This window comes from Chiloscyllium punctatum, chromosome 38 (assembly GCF_047496795.1).
Source record: "Chiloscyllium punctatum isolate Juve2018m chromosome 38, sChiPun1.3, whole genome shotgun sequence".
NCBI classification, from domain to species: domain Eukaryota; kingdom Metazoa; phylum Chordata; class Chondrichthyes; order Orectolobiformes; family Hemiscylliidae; genus Chiloscyllium; species Chiloscyllium punctatum.
In genome coordinates this window covers 30,514,968-30,533,363 of record NC_092776.1, presented here as the reverse complement: position 1 = coordinate 30,533,363, position 18,396 = coordinate 30,514,968, and the positions used below count along the sequence as shown (strand labels likewise).

General features: G+C 37.7%; 1 protein-coding gene across 1 annotated transcript in view; it reads right to left on the bottom strand.

Moving 5' to 3' along the window:
* Positions 1-3,056: 3,056 nt before the first annotated feature.
* Positions 3,057-18,396, bottom strand: part of LOC140463722 (G-protein coupled receptor 26-like) — a 33,905-nt gene continuing 18,565 nt past the window's right edge. The window contains exon 3 of the mRNA XM_072558069.1: positions 3,057-3,933. Coding sequence (XP_072414170.1) covers positions 3,702-3,933 — 232 coding nt within the window. The 3' untranslated portion in view covers positions 3,057-3,701. The remainder of the gene's footprint in view (positions 3,934-18,396) is intronic.

The window sequence follows — 18,396 nt, the reverse complement described above, 5'->3', positions numbered from 1 at the left end:
GTCATTTCCTGTTCTTTTCCTCAGGTGGTGGTAAATGGGATCCAAGTAAATGTGTTTGTTGATAGAGTTTCAGTTGGAATGCCATGCTTCTAGGAATTCTCATGCAAGTCTCTATTTGCCTTGTCCTAGGATGGATGTGTTGTCCCAGTCAAAGTGGTTTCCTTCCTCATCTGTATGTAAGGACACTAGTGAGAGTGTGTCATGTCTTTTTGTGGCTAGTTGATGTTCATGTATCCTGTGGCTAGTTTTCTGCCTGTTTGTCCAATGTAATATTTGTTACATGGTAGCCCACAAACCCACCAACATACTAAAAAAGCAGCTAATGCACTTGAAAGACGCTATACAGACAACAAGTAAAACTAATGTCATCTACAAAGTATCTTGCAAGAACTATAACAAACACTACATTGGACAAACAGGCAGAAAACTAGCCACCAGGATACATGAACATCAACTAGCCACAACAAAACATGACCCTCTCTCACTAATATCCTTATAGTTATATGAGGAAGGACACCACTTCGACTTAGACAACACATCCATCCTAGGACAAGGCAAATAGAGACATGCACAAGAATTCGTAGAAGCATGGCATTCCAACTGAAACTCTATCAACAAACACATTGACTCAGATCCCATTTACCACCCCCTGAGAAAAAGAACAGGAAATGACATCACCATAGGAAATGACGTCCACACAGGAAATTACATCACCAATCCAATGGAAACCCAAACATATAAATAGAAAGCAGGCTGCACCAGCAGTGCTTCAGTTGGAGGCTCACTGAAGATGTTACCTAGTAAGGTGACAAAACATCTGGAAACTAAACTTTCAGCTCAGCTAGTAAACATACACCCAGAACCTCAACCTAAGCTGCAAATCTTCTCAAAACCCATTAAAATCTATTATAAATGAAGGCCATATACTCCTGGTAGCCTCAACAAAATTTGAACATTGGTAGTTAAATTGAAAGGTAAGCCAATCAATTAGCAAATAGTTTACCAGAAAATTTGTTCCTGAAATGAATGCCAGTCAAATTAAAATTTTAATTATTTTCTTACCCATATAAATGATGTTGAATGGCAATGCTTTGAATATTAAAGGCTTTGTTGCTTTCTTATTTCCTGTCTGGTTGAGGAAAGAAGGCATTTACAGAAATGTATTTTACATATTTCACTATTAACCAAGGTACAAAGAACAACTCTAACTTATCCACCATTAGCCTTTTGAGGCTAACTTCAGTGAGATACCTGAAAGTATTCATTAGTTGCTATGAATAAATTCAATATTAATAAATGAGATTTATAACAAAGGTAACATGGATGCTAAGAAAGAGTAAAACTTAAGTATTTACCTCTGTATTTATTTTGAATTTATTATGCAGCCATAACTAGCAAGTCTGAAACTATATTGGGCTAAATTGTTTTAGTGACCAAATAGAGCAAGTGATCATTTTTATTATTTGGATCTGTAATCTCATTGGCTTTGATTTTAAATGTCAGCAGTAGAATGAAACTTGGCCTATTTTAATGGTTGGGCCTTGTTTAAAATTTTTGGCTGATCCTGGTCAATGTGAAGGAAAACTGTAACTCAGAGACCATTCACCAACAGTTGGTAAAAAGTGGCAGAATTGGCTACCAGTCCATCTCTCAGGAATCTTATGATCGCAAAGGGGGGCAGAGAGTGAAGGTAGAGTGAGAAGATTTTAGCAGTTCCAGTGTGGCTGTGGGTGGAAATCACCTACATACTATATGGAATCTAGGACGTTTGGAATTTGTTTGCTTTTGAGCTGTTATACTTTCAGATTTGCTTGTTCTTTTTGCACAGAGAGTTCATTATCAACCCTGTAATTATCAATGCAAGCCACAATAGATTATGCAAAACTGTCATTTACCTTTTGACATTCTCCAAAATCTGCTCAGGTTGTTTTTCTTAATAGAAAGACTGAAAAGACAGTTACTCTGGAAGGGTAAAGTCAATAATACCCACTTTACATGAGATTTAAACATTGACTTGTTTTCATTGATTTCTTACATTAGATTAGATTACTTACAGTGTGGGAACAGGCCCTTCGGCCCAACAAGTCCACACCGACCCTCCGAAGAGCAACCCACCCAGACACATTCCCCTACATTTATCCCTTCAATAATTGTGGATTGTTTCAAGTGCAGTATTTATGAACCTTAGCATAACAATTAATTTCACTGTGGAGCTTGAATTCTTCAAGTAAAGTAACAGAACAAGTGTTTTTCACAAGAAAATCATGGCGTCGTCAAGAGACTATCCCATCATTTTGAATGCTGGATTGCCTGATTTAAGCTGTTCATTTCCAATTTTACTTCTCACAATGGACTAGCTGGAAAGCTGCTAATATCCGTCACACTGATCAGTTTGAAAATTCGTGATTAGGGTATGTGTAACTCTTTTAGAACAAATTGGTAATTTATGGCAAAATGCCACCATTCGTAACAACATCAGTTATTGACTGATAAGCCATACAGACAGGAATTGTAATGGACATGCTCCTCCAAACGTTAAGCTATAACAGGAGCAGCAGTAAAGTTGAAAGGTAAGCCAATCAATTAGCAGGTGGTTTAGTAGAAAATTTATTTCTGAAGTGACTGCCAGTCAAGTCAAAACTTTAATTATATTCTTACTCATATAAATGATGTTGAATATTAATATTTTAAATATTAAAAGCATCTTTGAATTTCTATTTCCTGTTTAGTTAAGGAAAAGAAGACATTTACAGAAATATTCTTTACATATTTCAATATCAGTCAAGATACAAAAAATGGGACTAACTTATTCACCATCTTCTTTCAATGAGATACCTGAAAATATTCGACAGTGCCTATGATAGAAAACAATATTAATTGGGGTTATTAAAAATGGATATGGATGCTAAGAAAGATAAAAAAACTTGAGGTGATAATATCAATAAAGACTGGTGTTCGTTGCTGAGATAATAAGATCAAAGGAAGTTATTCCCTGACATTATTATCTCTAATACTAATATTTTCTAATATTAGAAAATCAAAATACTGCTGTTGCTGGACATCTGAAATAAAAACAGAAAATGCTGGAAATACTTAGTGGGTCTGGCAGTATCGGTGGAGAAAGGTCATTGACTTGAAATGTTGATCTTTTCTATGTCCAAAAATGCTGGTAAGCTCACATTTCTAGCATTCTCTTTTTTTTTATTTCTCTAATAATAGTTCTCCATGTCATTTGCATTTGATGACTCAAATGGATACAGCTTTGAATTAAAAAAAGAAACACAATCAGAGATGGTTATTGATATCAGAATTAGTTGAGATTGAATTCTAAATGTTGCCCCTCAATTGGTTGACAATTAATGATTATCCTGCAATTAATGTGTTTCAACTCGTGTTATTTTCAGTTCCGGCAATTCTACACCTTCCCACAGAAATTACAAGGTGACTTTACTTGTGAATTTACAGGACCTCACTGAAAGTGCACACTAATCATCCAGGTCCACCTGAGAAAAGAACCAAATATCAATCATCGTTACAAAAGTGTAAAGGTGAGCTGTGAGAATTTTCCTTTAAACATTAACGAAAATAATTGTCTAAAGTAGTAGAAAGCAGAATAAAGTCAAGAATTCCATTGGGCACATATTCCAATAAAAATCCCAAATGCACATATCTGTCAAACTATTTTGTTTGCAAAGTTTATTTCATTCAGTTGTTTGTACAAAATTGCTGTTTGGTGTTTCACCTGTTAGTGCCGAGGAGTTTAAAGAGCTTCGTTTAAGCAGTCTATTAATAATGTCCATCCATGTCTTCTTGTATTGATGACGCAGCAGAGAGTATACAAAGGGGTCTGAAACAGCCTTGCCATAAGCCAAACATTTGGAAAGAATTCCCCAGTATGGATTGATTGGTGTTGACACAGCCAATTCCACCAGCCTGTCAAAACACAAAATGTTAACAGGAAGCTTCTAATGCATTTGTTAAGAGATTACATTTCGAGAATTTCTTAACATTGCCCTTTGTCACTCAAGACCCTTTCATGAAGCACTATAAACAAATTTATTTCACTATGGCTTTAAAAGTTAATTCCATCCAATTAGAAGTATGTGGTTTGTAACAAGAGACATACATATCTCAGCTTTTCTTCCCATTGAAACAATTGCTAACATTAATTCCAAATTCAGATATTTATTAACCAGCCAACAGTATGATCACCAGTCATAATTCAGGCGATTCAACAATTCAATGCCATGATTTTCCTGATGTCCCATTATAACCAAAGATTAATGCAACTCCTCAAGAAACTGAATATTCTCCTCAGTTCACTTAGATTTCTGATTATCCTATATGCATGAAAGATCTCAAAGAATCACATATGGCTATGTTAAATGGGTTTCATTAAGTTATGATCGAACTACAATTGCAAGTTAAATCAATTTTTAAAATTATTTAATTAATATCTGCTAGAAGACACTTGAATTTAATTGGCTTCCCATCCTGTACACTCCAATAACAACTTTTCATCTACATTTCCTGGTCATTTCCTATTACATACCCTTCCCTTGCTGACTTGCATCAATTTCCACAAATTAAAATATCCTCATTTGCATAAGTTCATATATAACTTTCCACTGGCTCACACCATCCCAACTGGGTAACTGCCTTCATCCCTTTCTCTACGTCTTTCATCCACCAAAGTTCACTGCCTGTCCCACCCCACCGCAACCTCTCTCAGAATTGTCCATTCTGCATACTCCAAGATCTAGTTAATCCATCCTTCTCCTCATCACTAGCAGCTTTTTTTTTTAGATATGTAAGACCAATTCTTGGAATTTCCTTTTGAACCCATCGATATCTCTTTCTTTTGGATAATTGTCAAAATGCATCATTTTGACCCATTATCATTTGGTGCTGTCTCTCTATCTTTGGTTCAGGGCATATCATCCACATGTCTCTAAAGTACCTTGGTTTGATTTTCAAATTATATGAAGGTGAATTGTTAGTGTGCTTCTTAGAAGATACTTGCCACGATCTTTGTACAAGACATTAGAATTTTCTTTGTACAAGTGCAAATGTAGATGTTTGCTGTGCTTACACTATGTCTCCAAACAACAATCTATTATACTATACATTTTCCAACCAGAAACTTGGCTCCTTCATCCAAATCATTGAGATAAATTTTAAAGAGCTGAAGCACCAGCAATTGATCCTGTGGCCCTCAACTTATATCTTACCATCCTGAAATGACTCATTTGTGCCTACTTTCCTGTTTTTCCTGTTAGCTAACCATTCCTTTTTGTCTGTCACCTCACACTTTGGGCTATTTTGCATATTAAGCTTTGATGTGGCATCTTCTCAAATGCTTTTGGGAATCGAAGTGCAATACATACACAGGTTCCCTTTATTTATATTGCTTGTTACTTTTGCAAAGAACTCTAATAGGTTACTCATATATGAGTTCCCTTTCACAAGAGCATGTTGATGCTGCCTGATTGCATTGAGATTTTCTAAGTGACTTCTATAACATTGTTGAGAATAGATTTGAGAGTTTTTCCAATGATAGATGTTAAGCTAACTAGCCCATACTTTTCTGCTGCCTGTTTTCCTCTTTCTTGAATAGAAGAGATATATTCATTATTTTTCAAACTGATGATAGCTTTCCAGAATACACAAAAATTTAAAAATTCAAGGTCAATATCTGGACTACCCTTGTCCATTGCCCTGATTACAAACTTCTCCTTTCCAGTAACTAAGCATATACAAATCCTTATTCCCTAGAGTACACGTGATATCTGTATTGGAGCCAGGGGGCTGCAAGTGTAAGATCAGTGATTTTTTTCCTGATCATTACCTTTCTGCTCTTTCACTTCTTTCTACTCCACCATTGTCTGATGAGGTATCAGCTTTTTTTTGCTTTCCCAAAGGAAGGGGTAAAATGAAGAGTCGTGATGGGACTAGGGTAGCTGCAGAAATCACAAGGTGTCTGTTTGTCAATCTTAAGAGATTGAGGGCTGAGGAGAAAGATTAGACATGATGATTTCATTAACTTCAATGGACTGAGCTCTGCTGCTGACTAAGGTCTAAGCCAAGAGCACTCCAATGATGATGGCCACCTTCTCTATCAAGAAGTGAGTGTACTAGGGCTCCTTCAGTTAACTCCTGGCTTCTATCACCTTATGCCAAAGGAGAGAGGGAAATGTGTCACTGAAGGTAATGCTGAGGGTCTGTTTTAATGATTTGGTTGTTATTGTCCAATAGTTAGTAGTGTGTGCAAACTTTAAGGCTTGCAGCAATGGTATATATGTGAGGGTAAGGTCAACAACAAAATCAACAAGTACCTATATAATGCCTTTAGCATGATAAATCATCCCATGGCACTTCACAAATGTAACACATTCAAAGTGTGATGACAAGTTACATTGCAACAATTTATATTTGTATAACACCATTATTAAATGAAATGGTTCGAGGGCTTCACCAGAACTTTGTAAAAGAAAATTTGACATTTGCTACATTAGGAAATATTAGGTCTGCTGATCAAGGACTTTGGATTCTTCTTGTGATCAAGGATGACCAACAGGATTTGAGATAGCCAATAAATTCAATTAGGAATTTGCAGACTCTGCCAAGTGCTCGGGAGGTCAGCTAAATGGATTGGTTTGATGCTTGCACACTCAGAGTCTAGCAGAAAAAAATAGACAATTTTTGTGGTTGCAGTCAGAGCATAACTTAATCCGAGTTCAAGAGAGCAAGAATTTATTAATACCACAGATTTAAAGCTTTATTTGGTAAAGTTATGGGAAAGGATTTTATATCAGGCTGTGAAAGCTAGGAGTGCATCTACTTTTTCCTTCAGAAGACTGAAAGCCCACTTTAGCTGCAGATGCCCAAAAATCTTTATTTTGATGGCAATAATACTGGAAAATCCTCAGTAAGCAATGCAGTTATACTGCAGCACTACAATGGCAGAAATAAAATCTTTAAACTAATGAAAAGAATGCAGCACTGTGATGCTGCATAGTTGGAAAGTTTCATCAATAGGGAAATAAAATGGCACTGCTTTTACATAAGTAAATATCTTCAAGCAAAAGAGATTACAACGAATTTAAGACACTGCAGCATTTAAAGGCATTAAAGTAAGAATAAATAATTACACTAGCAAAACATGGCAGGTGAAGTATTACCTGCAAGATTTAATGACAGATCAGATCAAATAGAACATCAATATAAACATCTTGGAGAAATCAGTATTTAAGGTATTGAATTTCTACAAAGGTAAGTACTCAGCCACAGGCAAACAAGTAAATATACTGTTGTTTTCAATAAGGACTACAGCTGCTGATATTGCAAATTTCCAAATGATAGAACCAGGGAAAGATGCTTTTGAAGAAATTCTATGCAATTTTGATAATTTCCTTAATCTGAGAACAAATAACACTCTTGAAAGAGCAATGCTTAACAAAAGAGATTAACATTCAGGGGAAGACATGGATTATTTTAATACTGATTTCTACAGCTTAGTGGAAACCGGTGACCATGAAGATTTGAAAGCAGAATTCATAAGAGGCATCTCTTGTTGGAATTATTGATTAGCTTGTTAAATCCAATCCAAAGAAGATTTAGCTTTAGAGAAAGCTATTAAAATTGTTCTGAATGCAGAAATCAGGAAGAATCACAGACAAATCCTCAGAGGGAAAGGCAACTTTATCAAGGAGAGCAAAAGAATTTATTTGCTTTACAAGACGTAACCAAACAATCTAGCCAAAGCAAAGAATTGGCCAAATAACAGAAACTAAGAGTCAGTGTCAGTTTTGTAGAACAAAAATGTCTCACAATCACAAGTAGTACTCCACTTTAACAAAGGAATGCTACATCTGTAACACTGTAGGTACCTTCCAGTGCATGGGAAGAAGTAAGAATGCCATTTCATGGCAGCAAGTAATCAAATGACTCATGCAAAGCTGCTACAAACATGTCTACATCACAAAAATATGTTCGTGAGTTGAGAATGTACATGTAATTTACAATCAACAATATTGAGTCTATGTGCATGTTTTGGTGTCAACATTTTTCATATAACTAAAGGTGTTCAAATTGTAGCAAGAGACAGCAAACGGGTCAAGAGAAACCAACTCATTACAAGTCTATTCAAATAGAAGCCAATCACAGAACAATTGATCCAGGTTGTCATTCAACTTGTCAAGGGCTAAATAATAGAGAATTTCATTGGCCTTCTCAGACTCTTGGTGGATTGCAAAAATAAAAAAGGGACTACTTTGGCATAAGAATATTCTTGCAAACTGTCAACAAGAAGGAATTTTATGAGACTGACTGGTAAGCTAGTCAAGATTGCACTGATGTAGTCAAATCTGCCAATAATGAAAGAATGAGTAAATAAGAGCTCGAGCAGCAGATAAGCTGTTAAGGTCAATGTCAGTTAATCTTACAGAGGCTAGACTAGGTAGTCATAGAAGCTCAGCTTGTGGTTGAAGAGAATTCAAGATTGTAAATAAACTGTTTAGTGTCAGACTGTAGCCATGGAGATGCATTGGGCCAGCACCTAAAGAATAGACTTTTAAGTAAGTACCAAGAACAGCTGTTTCAGCCTTCCCAATATTTATGGGAGGGAAATTTCTATCCAACTAGTGCAAGGGAATCTATGAATATTGGAAGTAGTGATTGACTGCAATTGTTGTTGATATATGAGTGAGGGTGGTGTGGTTTATTTTGCAACACATGAGGTTCATGATACATTTAGTGGGGTGTGGCAAAATTCACTGACCTTGACCATCTATATGAGCTCATTGATCCTTTTCTGACATTTGTGATAAAATCCATTTTCATGCTGGTGAGCTATTAAAGATGCTGTGGACATCGTAAAATACAAGGCACAGAATGTTCCAATGGTTGCTTTAATCAATCTTACAGAGGATTTGCAAGGGTCACTGAAACAGAAATTTGGCAGTCAGCTTCTCAGTGAGAGAGAAAGAGACTTAGAGAAGATGAGTCCACTTGACTAACTGATGTTGTTAGCTGGCTTCATGCAGTTGGGACAGAGGTCAGCCCATGGGCAGTAGGGTTCTGCTCAGAGCAGCGAGAGAGCTGGATGTGTGCTAGTGAATGGATGCTACACCGCAGCATTGTCAAGCTTTGGATGTAGTCTTTGGAGAAAAAAAGCTAAGTAACTCGAAAGTGAAGAGTTGTTGACAGCAAGATCTGGGGCATAAATTTGAGGGGTCTTATCTGGGATTGTAACATACTGTAACATAACCTCAGGGCTTGGCTCCTCACATTAACCAAATTGGCTATCTAGTCCTACTGTCTTCAAAATGTTTGCCTGAAAGGTCTCCTGGCCCATCTGAGGATAAATGGCATCTCTTCTTTATTTCATGTCCTGCACCATAGCATGCAGTGCACTGCTGGAGAAACCTGAAGCACACTATTTTTCCTGGTTGCATCACAATTAACCATTTCTCCCCAGGTAGATCCTTTTCCATGAACAGCCCCTCACTTCCTCCAGCCAGAGTGCATGACTGCTTTTAAGATGTGCCATCTGGTTTTAAGTGCTGCTGGTCACACAGCAAACTAGAGCTCCCTGTTGAGATGTGTAGCCACTCAACAGTGCATTCAGCACTGGCTGCATACAGCATCCTGGGCAAAATGCAAAGTTGGCATGGTGCCTACATCAGAAACCACAGGCATATGTTAATGGCACACCACCATTGAATATTTTCAGCTGAACATCGAATTAAATATCTGCATTAAGTTGAACTACTGTTCTACTGAAAGAATACAAACATAACATTTTGAGCAACTGTCTAATTTTTATTAAAAAGATGCAAGTATGAAGAATAAAGCTGTCCTGTTTTTAAAAAAAAGTGTTTTATTAGACTGTTGAATAGAGCTCCTGAATGATAGCACTTTACATCTGATTAGCAGACTAAGTTTAAGTTAAATTCCTGATTGACAATTGCAAGCAGACCTCACTGAGAGGATAAATGTTGTCAGTTTTATTAAAGTCATGTGAAGGATTAATGAGAAAATAGCTTCCAGCATTGCTGAGATGCACCTCCTGACAAGTTTGTCAATGAGCTACTTTGAAAACATGTACCACATACCCTCACACCCAAACCCCAAGGTGAATGAAGAAGGATTCTAAAGAGAAAAAAATGAAAAATATTAACAAAGGATAATAATCTCAATGCTCATTTTATCAACAAATGTATTTGTCTGCTTTCCTCTGATGCATATTTTAATCTGTTTATTTTAAATGAATTAGCACCCTCATAAAACAACTAGACAAAAACATTCTTAAAATAATAACTGTAATTTCTAGCAGCGCACCAGCAATAGAATTGTTTATGCTGAAATCAAATTTGTATCAGTTAGTGATACCGGGGCTCCTTTTCCCCATTTGCTTCTCCCCAGGTGCTTGAGATGTCAATTCAGTGTGCCTGAATTTAGTGGGCCTAGTCATTTGAAAAGCCTGATCATTAAAAACGGAGGCAGTGGTGTAGTGGTAAAATCATTGGACTAATAATCCAGAACCCAATCTAATGTTCTCGTTTCAATCCCAACATGACAATAAAAATGTGAAATTCAAAAAAATAGATTGTGGTAACCATATAACAATTTTGATTGTTATAAGAAACTGTGTGGTTCTCAAATGCCTTTTTAGGAAAACCATCTGCCATCATTCCTTGTTTTGGTTTATATGTGACTCCAGACTCAGAGCAATCTGGTTGATTCTTGACTGCCATTGGGGCAAATACGGATGGGTCATAAATGCTGGTCTAGCCAGTGATAACCTCATCCCATGAATGTATTAAAATAAAAAAATCTGGATGCAGGGAGCCCCAATGATAAAGATTGGTATCTCGTACCTTAGGAAGAGAAATATGACCACTGATGCAAGTCTGAGAGGTCAGCAGCTATGGCAATGATTGCTGTGGCTGAGGCCTTCTGACTGTTGTTCAGCTTCATCACCAGCTCCAAAAGCAGGAGTGATGGGAATATTCTCCCTCACCTAAAATTAATGACTGGTCTACGTAACACTTAATTTCAGATGTTGGCAACATGCACTTACTCCCTGAGAAGGAACCCACACACTTCATAAGGCAACATCAAGCAGCAAAGACCAGGTCACTGGCCCATTTCCTGTGCTTAATGCCTGACATTGTTAACTGCACCAATATATCCTTGTGTGCTTGAGGGCAAGATAATAACTATTCTTTCCTGGAGAAGATTTGTACTCATCTTGTGTACAACAGTAGGAATAATCTGCATTTTTCTGCCATTTATCACATCCATAATCCAATTCTCAAGTTTTCTGACTATCACTGACACAATCAAGTGTTTGATGTGGTATCTGGGAACAAATGCATCTTCTTAACATTTGGTCCATATGTCACCCATCATGAACCTGTGCACTGACATAGAGAAAGCACCACAAGAAGATTTTGTAAGTGTGATAAACCATAGTGCACAAACTACCAATATCCTGAAACCGTTCTGTTGCTCCTTGGAAAGTTCCATAGGAGTGCTGTAACATAATGCGGAGAGTCTTCAGATTTATTCCAGTCTACAGCAATCTCCATAATTGGAAATTCCTTTAATTCTCTTGGAAACGATGATATAGAGGTAAAGAAGCAGGCAGAGTCGACACAAAGAAAGACCAATTCTGCAGTTGACCAGAACTATACAGCATAATTTTGTGTTCTCTGCACCAATAATCCCTTCAGATCCAGTTCTTTCAGCTTCCGGATGAATGCCCTTGACTCAGTAGTATGGGTACTGTGATCACATCATTACATGCAGCTGACTACCAATCTAAAAAAACACAACTACAAGCTGGATCATTTTCTGATTGGAAGCAAAGTGGAGAAGCTTCATAACAAAATTTGTTGCAATAATATGATGAACTTAGAACTCTGGTTCAACAGGGCATTCAATAATTTTGTCCACTGATATCATACAGCATCATTCATAAGTTTTAATCTTCAGGGACAATGGCAATGACCCCTAAATCATTATGCTAATTGTTCACAATTACCTTCAATTTACTCTCAGTTATTATTTAATAATTATTTAGCTAGCATTGAATAAAAGATCTAATTATATTGCAGATTATTCATAAGGGACTTGATCACTTGAATTACATTAGATCCTGGTAAGACAAGATTCTACTTACAGTTTTAAAAAAACCCACCCAGGTAGTGGACCTGAAAACCTCTCTGTTAAAACTGACAGACATTCAAGGGTTAACTACTACTTACAGTTTGCTAAGATATGGAGTCTGAGTTCCTGATCTGGCTGCAATCAGCATTCCAGATGCAAACTTCAAAGCTTATTTGCATAATCATAAACCCTTCCATAAAGCAGAAACATTGGACAGCTGTTTAGAATATAATTGCTGAATATTCCCCTTGCTTTAAATCTAGTCCTTATTTAAACTCAAAACAGATACAATTAAATATGTTTTAATATTTAATAAATATTAAAAGGTGCCTCTTGTGTCTAAAATACATATATATTACTGGATATAAAGATGAAGGCATGGAATATAAAAGAAAATAAATCATGCTAAAGTTTTATCAGTGTCTAGACCACTTCAAGAGATTTGTAAAGGCCTTATAGAGAGAAGATTTCTTCTTATGTTACCAAGGACAAGGGACTTGAGTCATGAAGAGAGGTTGCTCAATTTAGTATTGTTCTTCATAGAGATGATCTAATAGACATTTCCAAGGTGGATTTTGACAGAGTAAACATGAAAGGACCTGTGTCCACCATTTCTGTCTCTGAATAGTTGCCAATACTTTAGCTGACCCTAAGAAGGGGAAAATGCCTCAAATATTTGAACAACAGGTGAAACATAGAAACATGAAAACTTGAAGCAGGAGTAGATCATTTCTTCCTTCAGGCCTGATGCACTGTTCATTATGATTATCACAGATCATCCAACTCAATTGCCTGTCCCTGCTTCTCCCTCCATAACTTTTGTTCCCACAATCCTAAGTGCTAATTCCAACTCCTTCTTGAAATCATACAATTTTTTGGTTTGGACTGTTTTCTGTAGGAGTGAATTCCACAGGTTCACCACTCTCTGAATGAAGAAGTTTCTCATCCTCTCTGTCCCAGATTGTTACCCCGGTTCTGGATTCTTCCGCCTTTGCAAACATCCAAAGCTAGCTGTCTCACATTGTTACTCTGCAGTAAACCAAGTGGTTTTCGCCACAAAGAGATATGATCATATTTTGTCCACCACACAAATAAATATATGAGATCCAGTACCAGTGTAATGCCAGATTTGTACACCATACATCCTAATGACTGATGAACCATATCAGTCATCTTCATATCTTCTTTGACTACAGGTGAAATCCCGGAGGACTGGAGAATAGCCAATGTTGTCCCATTAATTAAGAAGAGTAGCAAGGATAATCCTGGAAATTACAGATCAGTGATAGGGAAATTATTGGAAAAGATTCTCAGCGACAAGATCTATACGCATTGAGAAGCAAATGGATTTATTAGCGATAGACAGCATCATTTTGTGAGGGGGAGGTCATGCCTCTTTAACTTGGTTGAGTTTATTGAGGAGGTGACAAAGATGATTGATGAGGGAATAGTCTGTGAAGTTGTCCACATGGATTTCAGTAAAGCCTTTGACAAGGTCCTTCATGGCAGACTGGTACAAAAGGAGAAGTCACATAGTATCAAGGGTGAGCTGGCAAGATAGATATAGAACTGGCTTAGTCAGAGGAGACATGGCATAGCAGTGGAAAGATGCTTTTTGGAATGGAGGGTTGTGACTAATGGTGTTCCACAGGGATCAGTCCTGGGGTCTCTGCTGTTCATGGTCTACATAAATGATTTGGCTGAAAATGTGGCTGGTCTAATTAGTAAGTTTGCAGAAGATACAGAGATTGATGGAGTTGCAGATAGTGAGGAAGATTGTCCGATGATAAGGCAGAATATAGATCATTAGTGACTGCACTAAGCACTATACAGGACAACCAGCGAGGCAGCTAGTGACCTGCATCCATGAACACCAACTAACAACTTAGTGACACGACCAACTCTCTCTGGTATCCATACAGTCAGACAACATGAACCATGACCAGGCCAACACAACAATACCAGGACAGGCTAAACAAAGAACAGCAAGGGAATTCCTGGAAGCATGGTACTCATCCTCGACTCCATCAACAAGCATATTGACCTGGACCCAATACATAACCTGCTGCAATAGAGAAACTGGAACCGACACCAACTGGATACAGGGTTGGACTGAAGGGTCTGTTTCCATGCTGTACATCTCTATGACTCTATGACTCAATATCAATTCAAAGCAGAACAGCGCACCAGTGCTTCACAGGAGGCAACACAGCACTGATGATGCCACCGAGAAAGAGGGATGAAACACCTGCCAAAAAACCTACCAGCTCAGCGAACAAACCAACAACGAATCAGAATATAGATCAGTTGGAGGATTGGGCAGAAAAATGGTAGATGATGTTTAATCTGGACAAATGTGAGATCATGCATTTTGGAAGGTCAAGTACAGGTGGTAATTATACAATGAATGGCAGAACCCTGAGGAGTATTGATATGCAGAGGGATCTGGATGTGCAGGTCCACACATCACTGAAGGTGGAAGCTCAAGTAGATGAGGTGGTTAAAAAAAGGCCTATGGCCTACTTGCCTTTACTGGAAGGGGCATTGAGTATAAGGATAGACAAGTCATGCTGCAGCTTTATAGAACTTTAGTTGGGCCACACTTGGAATATTGCATACAATTCTCATCACCGCACTGCTAGAAGGATGTGGATGCTTTTTCAGGATGTCTCCTGGTACGGGGAATTTTAGCTATGAAGAAAGGTTGAATAGACAGGATTTGTTTTCATGGAACACAGGAGGTTGAGGGGGTGACTTAATAGAAGTTTATTCGATTGTGAATGGCATGGAGAGAGGGGAAAGTCCGAGGCTTTTTCCCAGGGTGGAGTGGTCAATTACTAGGGGACATAGGTTCAAGGTGTGGGAGTGGGGGAACGTTTAAAAGAAACGTATGAGGCAACTTTTTTACACAAAGGGTGGTAAGTGCCTGGAATGCCCTGCCAGAGGAGGTGGTGGAAGCAAACACATGATTGGAAGGGAATAGATGGATATGGATCCTGTAAGGGAAGACCAGTTTTAGTATGGAATGTAGTGGCACAGGCTTGGAGGGTTGACGAACTTGTTCCTGTGCAGTAGGAACATGGCAGTTATTCTCAATGAGCCAGTGCTTGCAAAACCCAGAATACAATATTCAACATTAATTGCCATTCTGCTGTTGGACCCCATTTGTTAAATAGTACTAGACAGATTAGAGGTAGAGGCAAGCATGGTAAATTCATTTTTTTCTTGCATTCGTCAGGAGAAGAAAGCAAGAAGCAGACTGGAATAAAGGGCCATGAATTTATGCAACATGGGAAGAAGGTGCTTGTTTGGGCTATTGTTCAATGAAGATGCAACAAGAGCAGTTAACTGTCAATCATTGTTCTCAGACCAGGCTGGTAGATTCTGATTTATCAGGATGTTGCCATGTCAATGTAACAGATATTTAAGATGCGTCTGGACAGATGCATGAGTAAGTGGGGAGCAGAGGGATACAGATGCATAGGAATTGACCGACAGGTTTAGACAGTACATTTGGATCGGCTCAGGCTTGGAGGGCCGAAGGGCCTGTTCCTGGGCTGTAAATTTTCTTTGTTCTTTGTTTTGTTCTTATGCTCACAAGTATATTGAAAACCCAATTTAAGCTGGATTTGTAGTATAATGAATTTGCACATGCTAGAAGCTATAGGTATTAACATATGGGGCATTCTTTTATGTGCTCATAAGGAATTTATACTCACATTGCACCTTGTTCATTAGTAAAATATGTGGCTTTGTATACTGCCATTCTCTGTTACATTGACATGGCAACACCCTGATAAATCAGAATCTACCCGCCTGGTCTGAGAACAAAGATTGACAGTTAACTGCTCTTGTTGCATCTTCATTGAACAATAGCCCAAACAAGCACCTTCTTCCCATGTTGCATAAATTCATGGCCCTTTATTCCAGTCTGCTTCTTGCTTTCTTCTCCTGACGAGTGCAAGACAAAAATGCTTCAGCATCTTACCTCCTTTTAGCAATGTTTGTTATTTTACTAATAAGTAATTATTTGGAATAGACAATGAAACATGTTCACTTTGGTGAGTAGGCCAACAGCCAGGGGTCATATACTTAATGACAAAAGATCAAAATTGTAGGTGAGAATATATTGCATTCAGAGAAATATCCTGATTTGGAAGACATGATCTGGAAAGATAATGAAAGCTAATTCTATCAAATACTTTAAAAGGAATTGGATTGACAAATGAGAATGAAGAATTACAGCATTAGTTGGATCATTTTGGAGAAATTGTTTTGGAAATGCCATCATAAACTTGCAGAAATTTTTCCTCAAGTTGTCTGCCAGTGATATTTTCTAAAATAAAGGTCAGATTGTAGGATCCTAGTAAGAAATTAGACAATGTTGTTTTAAAATTGCAAACAGCAAAATTTTGCCTGGGAATTACTATTTTCTCCAATGGACCTATTTATAGAACTGACTTACAAGAATGGGGACTTGAGTCAGATGTAATCTAAAAGGACAAGACAGTTTTAGTCATGGAATGTTAACAGTTCAATTTTATGCAAGTATTAAAAAGTAATGTTTCTCCTTAGATTCATTGGAATTGTTCTCAACTGCTTGGCAACATAACTACTCTGAACAATTTATAAACAATTTTAACACTAGCCACCAATCCAAACTGAATTATTTAACCACTATGAAATCACCTAGTTCCCATTATATGTCATTTTTGACTAAGGCTTCTGAACAGATAGGTTATTGTATCCCAATTGTAATTTTAATACCGGTCCAACTGGGAAAGCTCCTATGCTGTTTGTGCCACTTAAAATCAAATAAGACAAGGTTCTTGGTAAGTTTAATGCTTTTCCTTGAGGAACATAAACTTCAGATTTTGCCAGACTCCTTCCTCCACCATACCCTTTGCTTCCACCAAGGTTCTCCTGGTACCTCTTTCCTCACACCTACCTATATATCAGTGGGGGGGCTATGGTTTGCCCAACTTTCCAAAGCCCAATAACTCCTTCATGCGCATTTTCTCTTATTAATATGTGGAACGTGGACATCAGTGGCTGGCCAGCATTTAATGCCATCCCTAGTTGCCCTTCAGAAGGTGGTGGTGAGCTGCTTTTCTGAACCACTGCAGACCATGCACTGTAGGTTGACACACAATTCCACGATTTTGACCCAGCAACAGTGAAGGAACTGCAATAAATTTCCAAGTCAGGATAGTGAGTGGCTTGGAGAAAACCTTGCAGTTAGTGGTGTTCCCATGTAACTGCTGCCCTTGTCCTTCTAGATGGAAGTACTCATGGGTTTGGAAAGTGCTGTCTAAGGATCTTTGGTGAATTTCTGCGGTGCATCTAGTAGACAGTATACATTGCTGCCATTGTGTCAGTGGTGGCTAGAGTGGATGCGGTACCAATCAAGTGGGCTGCTTTATCCTGGATGGTGTCAAGTTTCTTTAGCTGCACCCATGCAGGCAAGTAGGGAATTTCTATTGCCACCCCAAGTAGATCCCATGTAAATGAGACCTAAAAGTTAAAATAGTCCAAATCTCATTTCTGCTTTTGAATTCACTCGACTATCCCTTCACACAAATCATGGCTACAGCTAATGTTGAGGCCACTTGTCAGCTTTGTACTCCACAATAAATTCACAAGAATTTAGAATGTAGAGGTCTGTTGGGATATTCAGGGCAGCAACTATATTGATAAACTGACAACCCAAGTGATTACAAAATGTATTTACAACAGCATTTCCATCATCAGTTGAGCAAAGAATCCATTCTGAAATGAGGCTAACTTTGTTCAATGGCTTTCTGCAAGACACTGTTATCCAGGAAATCATACCCAACTCGAGATCAATACAACCAAATAGGAAAGAGGGGAAACTGATTGGAAATTTGTTTGAACAAGTACTGCTTTTGTGAAAAATGGATGACTATATGATTATGCATTTTGATACAATCTATGGCAGTGTTGTATCTATAGTTTGTACAAAACAAAATTAAATTTGGCATTTGCATCAAAGATAATTTAACAACACATTTGTATTAAAATAATGACAGTGAATTTGGATCATTTTTAACTACCATGGAATAACATTTCTGGATAAATATTTCACAATGACTGGAATATTTTCAATTGGAAAAATTAAAATTGTCTTCAAAGTTTTAATGCCAATGAATCCAAACTCTAATTTTAATGAATGATCTGTAAATCCTATGATAGGAGGACAGT